The 16739-nt window shown below is 37.1% G+C and overlaps 2 protein-coding genes across 6 annotated transcripts in view; one reads left to right on the top strand and one right to left on the bottom strand.

Annotated features, from left to right (window-relative positions):
- The window catches only part of LOC136258987 (uncharacterized), a 132020-nt gene that overhangs the window by 6419 nt on the left and 108862 nt on the right, over window positions 1-16739 (top strand). Inside the window, exons 3-11 of the mRNA XM_066052379.1 lie at window positions 1254-1406; window positions 1456-1546; window positions 1671-1912; window positions 10296-10421; window positions 12144-12283; window positions 12422-12524; window positions 12651-12812; window positions 12862-13019; window positions 13472-13712. Of these exons, the coding sequence (XP_065908451.1) occupies window positions 1353-1406; window positions 1456-1546; window positions 1671-1912; window positions 10296-10421; window positions 12144-12283; window positions 12422-12524; window positions 12651-12812; window positions 12862-13019; window positions 13472-13712 (1317 nt within the window). The 5' untranslated portion in view covers window positions 1254-1352. The remainder of the gene's footprint in view (window positions 1-1253; window positions 1407-1455; window positions 1547-1670; window positions 1913-10295; window positions 10422-12143; window positions 12284-12421; window positions 12525-12650; window positions 12813-12861; window positions 13020-13471; window positions 13713-16739) is intronic.
- On the bottom strand, window positions 3724-5910 carry LOC136259002 (uncharacterized). Of its 5 annotated transcripts, none has more exons than XM_066052408.1 (8): window positions 5712-5908; window positions 5504-5663; window positions 5277-5381; window positions 4959-5023; window positions 4870-4898; window positions 4687-4779; window positions 3922-3986; window positions 3724-3862 (listed from the first exon to the last, which is right to left on the bottom strand). In XM_066052408.1, exons 3-8 carry the CDS (start codon window positions 5285-5287, stop codon window positions 3787-3789), a joined length of 339 nt encoding a protein of 112 aa, XP_065908480.1. In that variant the 5' UTR covers window positions 5288-5381; window positions 5504-5663; window positions 5712-5908; the 3' UTR covers window positions 3724-3786. The 5 variants fall into 5 exon arrangements, 4 of the variants coding, with proteins under 4 accessions (XP_065908480.1, XP_065908482.1, XP_065908479.1 ...); XM_066052410.1 differs by having other exon boundaries at window positions 5568-5663; XR_010703144.1 differs by having other exon boundaries at window positions 4959-5226; window positions 5504-5910.

Raw genomic sequence — 16739 nt, 5'->3', positions numbered from 1 at the left:
TGTCTGTGACTGTTGTTTATTGTTAGTAACGTTTGACAATTTAGTACTAGAATCTAAAAGCCAACACACAGAAAGAAATAGAAATCAGAGCCTATAGAAAATATTTCTGTGCAGGGTAGAGTTATAGCTAATCTCATGTAAAATTTGAAACTGCTGCATTATCAAATCAAGCCGTACGTAGGCAGTGGAAATTTATAGGTAAACGCTTGTAATAAATAAACAAATGGTCTAATAGAGCAATCAACCTACAGCTATATCAAGGAGTGGCATTGCAATGTATCGTTGAGTCTGATCTTTGTCCTAGATCTAAGTCAACAGTTAAGTGAGAAATTTGTATTAGCTAGACGACTATATAGTATTTGATGCCTGTTACAACATGAATGTGATTTTATGAGGATTTGGCTGAGAGTTAAGTGTCCTTTTGATGCCAAAGTCTGTTTTGCACTTTGACCGAGGATGATGATCATAGATCATAGGCATAGTAAAACTTTGATGTGCCACCCCCTTGTATATTCATAGCTAGTAATTCCGCAGTCAATATAATAATAATAAAACCAGGCTTCACTCTCAGTTTATATGCACCATCACTGCAATCACATGCTGATCATGGCATTGTAACATTGCAGGGAGTTTACTGGCTATGGAGATATTGTCTATGCACTGACCACAATAATCCTTGATGTGTTCAGGACTGAATAGTCTTCAGTGGAACAAGGTCTCGTTTTTAAGTTGGTCTGGCAATCATTTCACTCACCAAGAACTTAGTTCTGAAACTCAGTAGCTATCCAGCTAAGAAGATATTTAATCAGGAATACGTGATGCCAGATTGTCTTGACATCCGACGTTCGATGATATCCCTCATAACTAGCTAGCACCTCCAAGCCAGCCATTGAAAGCATTCAACACCTGTGTACTTGTATACGTATAACCTCTATAGTATTTATAACCTCTGCAATGAATACACTGGGGCGCGTTACCAGTATCTCAGGTGTTACCTGAATATAGCAAACCTTTAAAGCCAGGTAAATACCTGATGATAATGTACGAACCATCTGTCTTGTCACATAAACAGGGAATCTAATCGAGTGAACTTACTGAACCCGGTAGTCTTACGTGTCCAGCAAGGCGCCTATTAATACACACACACGTGGTGGTGCTTGAACTACAACTTATAGCATTCACAGAATAGAATAGTGAAATACAAAGTTCAGTAAATGTATAGTTACACTACAATCAGCATATTCCCATTATAGTATTCTGTTCCTGAGGGTGGAGACTTCACTGGACAGGTTTTGTGGGTGTCAGGTTGGAATTGGAACAGGTTTAGCAAGGCAGACTTCCTTGGGGAGGTGATGTTACCATTATGGACGATGGACAAGTCCATGAAGAGTTATCAGCCACAACCGGTTAGTGTTAATAGTCAATAGTAATGTATTCTAACATGTTGTAATGTAGGAGCAGTCAGTGATCCAGAGTGCTGGAGAACTAAAGTTGTCACTTCGTTATGAACCTCCAGAAGATGATGAAGGGAAGAAGAAAAAGCAAGGTAATGGTCATCTTCATGTACACGTCTATGCGCATGTGATAATCTTAAAAGTACTGTCTTACTTTGAACCTAAAGAGGCCTCAATACAAAAACCAAATAGTATTCTTGTTCTAATATTGTCCAGATAATGGCCATGCTCCTACACAACCAGAGACTATCACACAACAGGCTGAACCAGTCACAACTAGTTTGCCAGCAGACACTGATATTCAGGTTGAACCTGTTGCTAAACCTGATGATCAGCCTAAGATACTGAGCATCAATGTACCTCTTCCACAACCAGCTGTTGCTATAGTAACCATAGAGGAGACATCATCTATTGCAGAGAACAGTGATGATGAAAATGAGACCTCAAACTCACCAGTGGTAAGTGCGTATGTGTGGGGGAAGTAACTAGAGACATTATCATTGTGTCTACTGGTGGTATGCTGTCTACTGGTGGTATGCATACTTGAGTGGCTTGAAAACATTAGGTACAGTACCAGCTAATATTCATTATTGTTACAGTTAGTATAGTATGTGTAACTGTAATGTGGTATAGTTGTGCAAAAAATGTCGAAAAAATTTACCAGAGTTCGAACCAGGGACCTCCATACCTAACACCTACATCCTTAACCACTGAACCACTGCTACCTTGGCTGATCACTTCTGCTTTATAAATGAAATTTCTAGTTGAAATCTGCTTATAATCAAACAACTGTAATTTCATAGATCTACCAATAGAAGTACTAGATTGTTCTAGAACATTCTATGTATGTTCTATTAGAAGTCCTCAAAAAAATGTGCACTCTATTAGAGTATTACAATAATATGATCAAATATTGAATTAAATCATGCAATGAAATACATTTATAAGTCTGTCTTCTATAATCATCATTGTATCTATATAGAAAAGAAGAAATGTGAGTAAAAAGACCTCAAAGTCAGACATAGGCTGGTTTTGGGGCCTTATAAAGTACAAAAAGAAGTGAAATCCACACAAAAACAGCCAAGCTGTGAAAAAATGGTGCAGCCTTAAAAATCCTGGGTGAAAAAAGTTGTGAAATCAAAGGTGGCGGCCAAGAAATGGCTGCAATGATGTTAATGCTAAAAATTTTAATAATGGCTGTGTGCATTGTTAAAATTTATTAGCATTAACATCATTGTAGCCACTTCTTGGCCACCACCTTTGATTTCACAACTTTTTTCACCCAGGATTTTTAAGGCTGCACCATTTTTTCACAGCTTGGCTGTTTTGTGTGGATATTCTATACACTATTATTAAGACTCACGGTAGTGAGTCGCGCGGCCAAGAAACTACAAAGCGCACGCCCAATTAAAAGACGCGCAGCCACTACTGTGAGTTATTTACGTGTAGGGCCAGTTTTGCAATATTAGTCCTAGATTATGCAACATCTCTCAATAGATTTGTATTGCGTTACATGATAAAAAAATCTTTAGGAGTCGTCATCATCATCATAGTTTTCTTGCGACCTTGCTAAAATAAAAAAAGTAACCGTCGCAAAATAAAAAAATAGGCATATTTCACTTTATTTCTCTACCTTATGTTACAACTACTGTCACGTTATACCAGTCAACATAGCTGTGTTTGTATAGTCCATCTAGCACTGACATTATCCAATCCTGGTTTGCCTATACGCGTATTTTCTTTAATCAAACCTCTGATCCCTACAATAACTTTTAAAGACACGACGTGGACACAAACTCTAATGCCTGATAAACAAGTTGTGACAGCGTGCTGAAGCGTAAGTTCCCTAGGGATGGCATTTTAAGCAGAAATCTTTTTTAAATTTCATTTAGTGCCACACCCCATGCGAGCGTTTATAAATCGCCAGTTGTCTTATGGTGTGAAGAACAAAATCACTAGCGAAGGTGCTTTAAGCATACTCTTCAATTCTCTATTTACATGTAATTTTTAATAGATTAACCACAAAGGCCGGTAAGGTGAATACAAAAGGTAACAAGCCTTTAGGGGTTACCACCTCTATGTAGTGTTTACCATGTAGCTTGTGTTGTGGCTTTCATTAAGTATTATGCACACACAAATGGTGCAACAAAATTTTGTAATGGATTGCTTGAATGTGGTTGGTGGTGTTGTGGCTCGAATGTGGTTTGCCAGTGACCATGTATGAGCTGGGGTTGTTCCACACAACTTACACAATATTCAAATTTCATGATGGCCATGAAAATTTCTTGCCATATGGTAAACATACAACAATGTGTAACAACGTTAATCAACATCACATCAAGACTTGACTAAAAATAGTTCCAACAATAGTGATGATTTCTTGTATGTCAGCATGACGATACTGAGACCTGTAAAAGAATAAGCAGGCACTGAAGGTAACCTTAAATTAAACACTCATGCAACTGACCTGGAACATTGGTCGCAACACCAAAAACACTTGTTTCGATATCTGATGACACAATCCAGCAGGCACTGAATTAAAAGAGAATGTACAAAAAATCAATATGCTGGGCTGTATCAATAATAGCATGGATAATCAAAATGAACAAAAATTATATCCCAGGCTAAGTGAATGAATAACATAACTGTTGGGTAAGCATGTCAAACCTGAACATTAGGACATACGCTATCACAACTTGGTCATAATACAATGTTTGTACCACTGGACTTCACACTGGTTGCCCAAAAATTGTGCCATTTCGGGACAACAGCATAATTATGAAACAAATAGTTACTACAACACAGAAGGCTTACTGTTGCACTGTCTACACTGCAATGGCGGATCCAGGATGGGGCATTTGGGGCAAATGCCCCCCCCCCTCAAGAAATTGCATACAAGATCGAGATACTCTAATAGAGCAGTCAATTACTCTAATAAAGCAGTCACAATGTTCATGAGACAGTGCAGCTTATTTATGAAGCTATAAATAGGATTTTATTTATGTGATATAATATGTTTGGTAAAGGATAACTAGCTATTATTGTTGTGACCTTTTTTTTTTTTGCTCTTCAACTTTTTTCAGCAAGGTGCCCCCCCCTCTTTCCAAACTCTGGATCCGCCCCTGCACTGATATACCATAATTTAAAAACATAACAGGTGGGCATTAAATACAATACACTTAACATCTGGGTACAAGGAAAAAATCACTACCATCACAACATGTAAACTGACCTGGAAATTAACACCCTTGATGCCACTACAGTCTACACTGGATACTTGTTTGAACCCATCAACACTATACCCGATACATCTGAGTAGACTGACCTGCAAATTCACATCACTAGTGTACAGTGATAATTGATAACTACAAAAACAACAATTGCAATAATACAATTCTTCTGTATGTCAACTGACCTGAAATTCATGACACTTGATACCGAGACCTGTAAAAGAATAAGCAGGCACTGAAGTCAACCTTAAATTAAACACACATGCAAACTGACCTGGAACATCGGTCGCAACACCAAAGACACCTGTTTTGCTATCTGACGAAACAATCCAGCAGGCACTGAATTAAAAAGAGAATGTGCAAAAAATCAATATGCCAGGCTGTACCAATAAAGGATGGATAATCAAAATGAACTAAAAAAATATATCCCATATGCAGGTTAAGTGAGTAACATAACTATTGGGTAAGCATGTAAACCAGAACATTAGGTCATTAGTCAAACAAAAGTACGCTATCACAAACTGGTCACTGATAATTGATAACTACAAAAAGAACAATTGCAATAATACAATTCCTCTGAACGTTAACTGACCTGAAATTCATGACACTTGTATCTTTGTTCTTGCATGGTCTCAACTTACATATGTACCATGATCACATTCAACTGCTAGTGGATAAACCAGTATGACCAGATGGCCTGCAAAAACCAACAAGCAGGTGTTAAATACAATACACCTAAAGCCTGGAATATGAAAAATATTATATAAGCATTATTCCACACTGATATAGTAATCGATTATAGGATGTTGTGGAACTTGCCTAAACGTGTAAACTTGAACATGAGGACAACTGCATAATCTGGACACTTGGAATTGTCCAATACCTGATGAACAAGTTGGTACTAATGACATTCACTTCAACATTTTATCCCAGCTGGGTGAATCTCTTGTAACTGAGTAAAAAGGTGTTTATTTTCCACCTGCAACCAAAGTTCTACATTTCTGTGGTTGAGTGTACATAAACTGACCTGGAAAATCAGTATGCCATAGGAGTATGGAAATGGTTCCTTTCCTTCTGTTGTGACATTACTTACAGCTGACTGGTAAATGATCATCGATGTCCCCGTGGTCCCCAACAATGAGTATATCAATAACTTCACAAGTTGGAATGAATTTCCTTTCAACATGTGGTGGAATGAATTTCCTTTCAACATCTGGTGGACAGGTCCAAAAGCCCTATAGAGAGGGTTTTTGGTGAATCAGTGTGTGGCGATGTGACACGTTGCACAAACTTCACTCCTCGTTTCGTTAGCATTCAAGACCGGCATATATCATAGAGTACCTCAGTATTCTTGACTCTTACTTCTTCAAGCGTTGCTCAAGCGATGTAGTTTCTGACAAGGGGCTCGAATTTCTCATTAAAGTCGAGCCGATTAAAGTACGCCTCACCATCCAGTTACATTCTTAAACCATTCAATTTAAAACCACGTATCATGAGTGTCCGCTTAAGGTAATTAGGGACTTTCCACGAGATTTCCCCTAAATAGATCACGTGTTAGTTGTCAATCCGGTGGATTCTTTTATTATTATTATTATTACTAGGACCGCGTCACATACAACCAAGTACATACACCAACGTGACAGCCCCCCGTGAGGCTATTAGGTGGTGAAGGCATGATCCCCAAATCAGCTCAATATGTCACAGTAGTGACAGATATAACACAATAGTGGCATCGTAACTAAAGGCCACCAGTAGCCAGTACATCATTGGTGTGGTATAAATGGCACAGTGATGTGTACAAAGTATATGTATACAAAACATACAGGAGAGAACTATACATTATTGCAGTATTGTATGCAGCAATACATTATAGGCAACATCACCATGCAGATAAAAATTATTAGCCAATATACAGCAATGCATATCAACATCAACTAGAGCTAAGTAAGGTTCATCAGTGATGTAGCAATGGCACAGTGATGGGTGACACACTATAGTTATGCATACACAACTTTCAGGAGATAGTTACACAATGCTGTAGGCGTATGCAAGCCAGATGAACCAGATAAAGGAAGATAGCCAAGCCACTAGAGCCTAGTAGCTACGCCAGGTGAAGGCAAAAAAGATTAAGCACGTATTGAATTGCCTGACACCAACACAAAGAAAGTTCGCCATGCCAGCTGCACAAGACAAAATTGTTTACTTGTATTTTATATGTAACTGTAAGCTTATTGTAAAGAGCGTGGCATATGTCAGTTTAATGTTTTCTTGTATTGTTTATTTACGTGAATGAATCAACTAGCAGCTGGCATGGAGACTTGAGATGTTACAAACATAAAAACTTACTTGTAATCTTCTTGTTTACACAAGTGGCTTCTGGCTCTCCTGCACAGGCATCACTAATCTTCTTAGCGCAATATGTAAGTAATTAAGCAAGGGTGTGGTACTGGGCGTTATATAGAATTACACGTATGGTCAAGTCATCAGCATAAACAGGAGCGACGATTATACGTTTGTGCCTTCATTCACAGGCGAATCTATCCCCGGTTATTTCATGTCTCTAGGCCTCGTAGTTTTCTCAAACATTAATTATTTATTTATTTATTTATTTATGACGTAATTTTAACCGCGTTTCGTATTATTCTTAGTACTTGGTTGTATAATTAATGGACAAAAATTGCTTGGCAGTACAAGATTGTCAAGCTAGGCCGCAGGCCTTTGAGAGTGCCCATATCTTGTTGTTCTCCATAAATCATCGAGATTCTTCTTAAATAGTGCCACGGTTGGTGCAGAAATAACATCTGCTGGAAGAGAATTCCACAAATTAACTACTCTGTTGGTGAAAAAATTATGCCTCACTAGCAGCCGAGATCGAAATTTAAAGAGTTTACGGTGGTGACCTCTGGTGGTATCCGTATTACTCGAAGTGAAAGATGAGGTAGGGTTGATGTCATAGTAACCATTCAATCTCTTGTAGGTCTCAATTAGATCTCCCCTTTGACGTCTACAATACAGTGAATATAAACCAAGTCTCTCTAGACGAATTTCGTATGGTAAATCAAATAAACTAGGTAATAACTTGGTGGCACATCTCTGTACTTTCTCTAGGAGATCAATATCTTTCGCCAAGTAAGGGCTCCAGACCAGGATGCAATACTCCAAGTGAGGTCTGACATACATTTTGTACAAAAAGTCAACAAGTCAACAGAAAAAAGTTTGAAGGACCTTCTTAGCAAACCAAGAACTTGCATAGCTTTTGCTGCAGCCTTACGACACTGTAGAGATGGTTTCAAGTCTTCAGTGCACCAAATACCAAGATCTTTTTCTTCTTGCACTTCCATGATTTCAAAGGGTAAGTTGGTGGAACTGTCCAGCATAGAGTAGGTGAACGGAGCAGAGTTACCAATCCGCATCAGCTTACATTTAGCTATATTGAACCGAAGCAACCATGTGTGAGACCACTGCAACAATCGGTCAACATCACTTTGCAGCCTAAGGTGATCATCAAAGCTCTGAATAACAGAATAGATTTTTGTGTCATCAGTACTTCTGGTGGTATACATGGTTCAACAATGCGGTAAGTGTACTTTAATATAGTATAAGCTGTCAATAATTGTTTGTGCACTGCTAAACTAAGTTATTTTTGTGTGATAAGCATGCTTGAGGAAGGGTCTGGGGGACGAGACTAATGTTTTGACAGCAGTTGATGATGGCCAGGCAAAGAACTGCGAGAAGAACTACTGTGATAGTGTGATAGTAGGGAAAAATTCCCACCCCTATAGCTCTGCCTAGGGGCATTAACTAGCATTATCTACAGCTACTGTATTATGTTGCTGATATGTACATCCGGGCCAAGAATAAAGGTGAAAGTGGTAGTAAGGCTCAATCCTATTATTCTGCTGAACAGGCAAGAGAGTCTGGGACTCTGGGGGCATGCTCCCTCAGGAAAGTATAAGTACTACAACTTTTTTGTTTTAATTGCTTCATCAAGTATAAAAATTTCAGTCAAAAGGTGATGATCGAGGCTCTGGTCTTATGCACTGGTTGGAGTGGTTGTATTGATACTGCACTGTGACATCCTTGAGGGGTTAGTGCTGGCATTATCCATGGCAATACTATTCCATCTCCCTGAGTCTTGATGATTAAGTCCTCCATTCCTTTCTCTGCTGCTCCAATCCTGAAGTTGTGACCAAAATATTTAAAAAATGGTTATAACATGATAAATGATTATGATGATAACAATTACAAATGTATTTATAGCTGTGTAGCAACTGTGAACTAATTAGGCACTTGCAAGTTTAATTAGGTGTCTGAAGCATTTAACATGCACAGATATGAGATATATTCATCACATGCAGGCAGTAAACATAGATTTACTCTAATAGAACAGTCATACTACACCGTATATTCATACTTCCGAATTTACGGTGTTATGAAACAATCATTATTATGTATGGATTTTACTGACTCTCCAAGATAATATTCTGCATTAATGTTAATTGCTCATTTCCAAAAAAATTACCTTTTAAACCAAATGTAGAGTCTATCACTGACAAAAATGAGTGATATCCACCACAAAAACACCTTTGCTGTAAAAAAGGCGCGCCCAAGAAACTACAAGTACCTGGAACCCAATGTAAAAAACAAAAAGAAAAAACAGCTCAGCTGAAGTGAAAAGTAACTGGTAACTTAAAGAGCTGATATCTGAAGTGGCCAAGAATACAATTACTAAAGTTTAATCCATGCAAGAACACCTTGGCTATAAAACAGGCGTGTACATAAAAGTAACTGCGAACTGAAATGGCTGATATCTAAAGCGCCAAAAATGAATGGTCATATACAACTAATTCAAAAATTTAACACTGAACCTTTATAATTCAGCTGTGTTCTATATTCACTCTTGCTGCATCGTGAAGTAATTTCTTTTAACTCTAATTGGCTGGTAATTTGGCCGCCTTTTTTCGCTCTATTATACTGACTATTAAAAAAGGCGGCCAAATTACCAGCCAATTAGAGTTAAAAGAAATTACTTTACGATGCAGCAAGAGTGAATATAGAACACAGCTGAATTATAAAGGTTCAGTGTTAAATTTTTGAATTCGTTGTATATGACCATTCATTCTTGGCCGCTTCAGATATCAGCCATTTCAGTTGCCAGTTACTTTCATGTATACACCTGTTTTATAGCCAAGGTGTTCTTGCATGGATTAAACTTTGGTAATTGTATTCTTGGCCACTTCAGATATCAGCTCTTTAAGTTGCCAGTTACTTTTCACTTCAGCTGAGCTGTTTTTTCTTTTTGTTTTTTACATTGGGTTCCAGGTACTTGTAGTTTCTTGGACGCGCCTTTTTTACAGCGAAGGTGTTTTTGTGGTGGATACCATATTTACTTGGTGAAATGGCGCACCTTCTATAGTAGCCACACTTAAGTGGTATAACAATCAATTTTGAAAATTAGGGCTTCAAAATTGTTTTTGAGCATTGAGGGATGGTCAAATTTGAATTGTCACCGTGTAAATTTTTAGAAATTTAACCAAGTAAATATCATCACAGGTGAACTAGTGGTTATAATCAAATAAATGCATAGTCTACTGTACTGTATGTTGTGTAGCCAAAAGAACACAATACAACTGCTAAACCGATAGAAGGTCCTCTTGTGGCTCCTTATCCTCCTGGAGTGAATCAGATGTTGAAGAAACGAAAGGCACTGAAGATACAGGGAGAAATTTATCTGAAGGTTGGCGAATACATGTATAATAGTAATATAGTTAGTATTGTACAAGTAGTATTGGGTATAGTATAATGGTAATATAGTTAGTATTGTACTAGTAGTATTGGGTATAGTATAATGGTAATATAGTTAGTATTGTACTAGTAGTATTGGGTATAGTATAATGGTAATATAGTTAGTATTGTACTAGTAGTATTGGGTATAGTATAATGGTAATATAGTTAGTATTGTACTAGTAGTATTGGGTATAGTATAATGGTAATATAGTTAGTATTGTACTAGTAGTATTGGGTATAGTATAATGGTAATATAGTTAGTATTGTACTAGTAGTATTGGGTATAGTATAATGGTAATATAGTTAGTATTGTACAAGTAGTATTGGGTATAGTATAATGGTAATATAGTTAGTATTGTACTAGTAGTATTGGGTATAGTATAATGGTAATATAGTTAGTATTGTACTAGTAGTATTGGGTATAGTATAATGGTAATATAGTTAGTATTGTACTAGTAGTATTGGGTATAGTATAATGGTAATATAGTTAGTATTGTACTAGTAGTATTGGGTATAGTATAATGGTAATATAGTTAGTATTGTACTAGTAGTATTGGGTATAGTATAATGGTAATATAGTTAGTATTGTACTAGTAGTATTGGGTATAGTATAATGGTAATATAGTTAGTATTGTACAAGTAGTATTGGGTATAGTATAATGGTAATATAGTTAGTATTGTACTAGTAGTATTGGGTATAGTATAATGGTAATATAGTTAGTATTGTACTAGTAGTATTGGGTATAGTATAATGGTAATATAGTTAGTATTGTACTAGTAGTATTGGGTATAGTATAATGGTAATATAGTTAGTATTGTACAAGTAGTATTGGGTATAGTATAATGGTAATATAGTTAGTATTGTACTAGTAGTATTGGGTATAGTATAATGGTAATATAGTTAGTATTGTACTAGTAGTATTGGGTATAGTATAATGGTAATATAGTTAGTATTGTACTAGTAGTATTGGGTATAGTATAATGGTAATATAGTTAGTATTGTACAAGTAGTATTGGGTATAGTATAATGGTAATATAGTTAGTATTGTACTAGTAGTATTGGGTATAGTATAATGGTAATATAGTTAGTATTGTACTAGTAGTATTGGGTATAGTATAATGGTAATATAGTTAGTATTGTACTAGTAGTATTGGGTATAGTATAATGGTAATATAGTTAGTATTGTACTAGTAGTATTGGGTATAGTATAATGGTAATATAGTTAGTATTGTACTAGTAGTATTGGGTATATAGCTGCTAGGTGTGTAGTAGACAATGTCACATGAAAATAACTGAACATATCATGCTTGAGATATTCTCACTAACATATTCAGTTGTGTGCCATGCAAACCCTATAAATGATTGTTACAACTAAACATCAATACTTGTCATGTATGATTTTAACAGTAATGTTATACGGATATATTATACAGGAACAAAATGTTGTAGGTTATCATATAAGAACTTAGTCAGGTACTGCTATACATGATAATGACATGATCACAACAGGTAGCTGATATTTAATAGTATTTCACATGGAAGGATTCAAGTAATATTGCATGCTTCAATTCCCATAAATCAAATTTGTTGCATTATAAATTGTAATGACTATACATGCAAGTAGCTGTTTGCTCACAGTTGATGACTAGCATATCTATACATGTGTCATAGGTGTTCCTTGACAATGACAAAATGAATGTGACGGTAGAGAAGGCCACAGGACTGACAGCTGTTATCAATGATGAAATGTTTGTGACGGTAGAGAAGGCCACAGGACTGACAGCTACTGACCGTAATGCCAGCTCTGATCCGTAAGTCTGTTAGCTGTTGCAGTGTATTGAAAACAAGCTGCATTTTCTAAAAAAAACACACACACAATTTGCACTTGACAAATTTCATTTATAAAACATGGCAAACTACACTGATACACAACTTACCATATGTTACAGGCTTGCTGTGGTCTACATCTTACCAGATCATCATAAGCTGACCAAGCAGAAAACCAAAATGGAATCAAATACTGTTAACCCTATATGGAATGCTTGTTTTTTGGTCAGTGATGAGAAGTATTTTGTACTTTTGTATTGTATTTTGTAAACAGTATTACTTGACATAATGAAATAGTAACCGTGTGTAATTACAAATTGCACCACCAATCACACATTTTCCCCATTGTAGTATCCTGTTCCCGAGGATGGAGACTTCACTGGACAGGTTTTGTGGGTGTCAGTTTGGCACTGGAACAGGCTTATCAAGGCGGACTTCCTTGGGGAGGTGATGTTACCATTATGGACGATGGACCTTCATGACAAGTCCATGAAGAGTTATCAGCTACAACCAGTTAGTGTTAATAGTCAATAGTAATGTATTCTAACATGTTGTAATGTAGGAACAGTCAGTGATCCAGAGTGCTGGAGAACTAAAGTTGTCACTTCGTTATGAACCTCCAGAAGATAAGAATAGAAAGAATAAACAAATGTGTGGTCGTCTTCATGTACACATCTTGGAGGCCAAAGATCTGTTCTATGACAAGTCATATGCAAAGGGGTGAGTAGTATTGTGGTCAGTGTGTAGTGTGTAGTGTGTGTGTGTGTGTGTGTGTGTGTGTGTGTGTGTGTGTGTGTGTGTAGTGTGTGTGTGCGTGTGTAGTGTGTGTGTGTGTGTGTGTGTGTAGTGTGTGTGTGCGTGTGTAGTGTGTGTGTGTGCGTGTGTGTGCGTGTGTAGTGTGTGTGTGTGCGTGTGCGTGTGTGTGTGTAGTGTGTGTGTGTGTGTGTAGTGTGTAGTGTGTGTGTGCGTGTGTAGTGTGTGTGTGTGTAGTGTGTGTGTGCGTGTGTGTGTGTGTAGTGTGTGTGTGTGCGTGTGTAGTGTGCGTGTGTAGTGTGTGTGTGTAGTGTGTGTGTGTGTGTGTGTGTAGTGTGCGTGTGTAGTGTGTGCGTGTGATGATAGTGATAGTAAAATAGTTGATTATTATTATTTTTATTATTGTTAACTCATCAAAGGTTTCTGAGACCTGGTAAAAACAAGGCTCACCATCACCAACAAACAAAAACTGTTACTCAACCAAAATGTCCCGTGTATGATGAAGAGATGGTGTTTGAAAAGGTTACTATGGAAACACTATCAAACACCCACGTTCTAGAAATTGCTATATGGGATGTTACGTTTATCACTGGTCCGATGGGAGTGATAAGATTAGGACCCCGACCTACTGCAGATAGTAAACCATGGATGGACTCTCAGGTATTTATATCATAATTATGTATACAATAGAGATTAATTTACTGGGTCAGTCTCTGTTACGTGTTGTACAGCATTTTTGGGTGCAACAGCTCAAAATAGTAATTCCCTAATTATACGACCATGCATGTAATCCAGTCTGACAAATCAGTCTTATTTCAAGATAACAAAGTTTAGTAACTCATAACATCTTTAATGAATCCACTCGGACATTATTACTCTATGCAACAGCTTTAGACTGACAAAGTTTTGAGTTGCAACTTTATTCACAAGAAAAGTTGTCATGTTAAGGAATTGGAAAATTTTAAGACTGATTTTGTCACCTGGTCATATGTGTTATAGAGAGTTCCCATTGTAAACACCTAGGGTATTTCAGCGAGCAAAAGATGTGAGGTCGCGCAAATGAAGCGCGAATAACTGAAGGTTTGTAAAGTCGATAAAAAGTATGTTTGAGGCATTATAGATACGTGTGAATGGCAGCAAATGGGAATAGCCAGTGCCAACATGGCTGTCTTGCATGGTCTACAGAGCGTGCTTTAATATGGCAAAGGCCACAAACTGAATTAATGGCTTGTATCACGATGGTCTATAAATCCGCTGAGCTACCCACGATAACAGCGTACCTGAGTGTAATTTCTTTGTGATAATCTGCTCGCAATCGCTTGGTGTTTACTGATGTGCGAAATACTAATTGTCCACAAAAGGCTAATTGCATTACTGTAGGCCACATTGTGGTTGTAAACAACTGTCCGGTGTCTTACCAGTAAGACACCTGATACCAGGTTTCTTCGCAAATAAGAGACCTCCACACATCAAACGAAACGCTGCATACCATTGTCTAATAGTTATAACATGCTTACGAGGGATATGATTAAAATATACGCATGATTCACAAGAGCGTGCAGTGCTCGAGTGAGAGTGCGTATACTCACAGAACATGAACAATAGTGTAGCAGTGTGTAGAGCAGTAGCGTCTATTAATTTGTTATTAGCTATGTGGGTAGAAATGAATGGGTGAGCACGCCAAGTGTCTCTCTAACATAAACATTGTTTATACATAATGTATATAGCCAAGCAATCACTACTCTAAACTTACTCTTTGTCTCATTGTCATGAGCCAGTATACCAGTAGATGTTTCATCCATGTACATGATGACTTGGAGATGGAACTATCATACACTTGTGAGCAAACAAAGAGCACAAACACAAATGATAAGTAGTGACAGATCACTCATTGCTTCATGATAGGCATTATATGAAGTGTCCCATCTCTTCAATACCAGGAAATGTGCATTTCTTGCATGTTCGTACCTTTGGTTCTCTGCAATCATATTTCCTGATACTACATGTTCGTCAGGCTATGTAGTTTTCATATACATTAAGTCATTGTTTTGTATCTGTTTTTCATATTATTGTTAGTACTTGGCTATATTACTAACTGTTTATTAAATCACTTTAAAAGTTTTAAAGTTTAATTTGACAGTGATGTCCCTGTTTACATGTATAAGAATTATACGTGTGTGTTTCTATCTATCACACAGTACAATAGTACTGTATAGTAGGGGTTGGTAAGAAATCATATGGTTTTGTGGATTTTTGCACCTTAACAAACGGCCTTGCAAAAAGTTTTACCTGAAAAAACCACCTGGAATACATTAGCACTGCTGTAATGATGCTGTACCTTGGTTAAATGAAACGAAAAGTCGAATGTTTCGATGTACAGTGAATTTTAAAAATTTCGAAATTCACCTGGATTTTATGCGCATGTCTGCCTGTCTGTCTGTCTGTCTGTCTGCCTGTCTGTCTGTCTGCCTGTCTGTCTGTCTGTCTGCCTGCCTGCCTGCCTGCTTAAACACGTGATTTTAACGAAGTGTGAGCATGTGTGTGTAAGTAATACCCAAGGAGTTGTCTCTAGCATTTATTAACACTGGGTAGTCGTTTTATATAGTATTAATTACCAGTTTAGCTTTTTTTGTGAGGTAGCTAGCTAATAAGGCCACTCCAATTGGTATACCGGTTTCTGGTCCCCCTCCCGCATCAAAATATCAAGATCTCTTGATTAGTCATTATTGCTATGATTTTGCTACTCGTTACTCATGTGCATACTCTACTTAATGTCTATCCCGCTTGTTTGCACATGTTGCATTGCTTCTGGTAAGTGTTAGTGTTGCTAATTGTAAGTGCAACCATAGTATATGGCTTTTAAAGTTTGTTTTTAGAAGCCATCTAGTTCGTATTTCGGGATTGGTGTCTAAATGTGTCAGCATTTGTAGGTTTTACTTTGTTGTATAGCTATATATAATTTATGCTAGTGCATGTATTATAGCCATGTAGCTGTATCCAGTAGAGTTTTATTGTAGTGATTTTAACAGTATAATAATAATGACATAATGATGAAATTTGCCCACCCGCATGCCCCTTTCAATGTGAGCAGGACCAGAAACCGGTATACCGATTGGAATGGCCTAATGTCCTTGAGGGGCAGATCCACCTCGGGATCCAGACTTCTAAAAGCGAGAGTTCCACTCTTAATGGTGGACTATCCAGTGATGCTTTACTGTAAAATCATCAATATTTAGGCTATTAGAAATGCAATTGAAGCCTTTAACTGTTAGCTTTAAAAGACAAGGCGATAATTATTTTTAGAGGCGCTTATTGCATACGATGTTAAAATATAGCTGTTTTGAGTGAGCTAGCTAGACAAAAAAAGTAAACAAACTAGCTATTTAAAAAATTAAAAATCTTAAAAGGAAGTACAGATTTGAATACGGCCACTCAAAGTAAACTCCTTGTTTCCCATTTCATTGACCTCAAAAATACATGTGGGCTGGCGGTTCATTATCCGTTATTCATTATAGATATTTCCACTAATTTTCGGAATTCAAAAACTAACTTACAGGACAGGTAAGAATACAGTAGAGGTATTTAAACTAAGAACCTGAACAGTGAAAAGCTAGCTAAATTGGCTTTCTGAATGCTAAACTAGTTACTGCTATGCAATCACAGGATAAATATTGAATAAAATGTTCA

The sequence above is a fragment of the Dysidea avara genome, chromosome 6 (genome assembly GCF_963678975.1).
Source record: "Dysidea avara chromosome 6, odDysAvar1.4, whole genome shotgun sequence".
NCBI classification, from domain to species: Eukaryota; Metazoa; Porifera; class Demospongiae; order Dictyoceratida; family Dysideidae; genus Dysidea; species Dysidea avara.
Note: the sequence above shows the minus strand (reverse complement) of the source record. Positions and strands in the feature narration are given on the sequence as shown.

Coding starts and splice junctions, on each gene's coding strand:
- LOC136259002 (XM_066052407.1), bottom strand. Junction 4,899..4,958: donor TGTTGCGACCGATGTTCCAG/GTCAGTTTGCAT, acceptor ATTCTTTTACAG/GTCTCGGTATCAAGTGTCAT. Junction 3,987..4,686: donor TCAAGGGTGTTAATTTCCAG/GTCAGTTTACAT, acceptor CTTTTAATTCAG/TGCCTGCTGGATTGTGTCAT.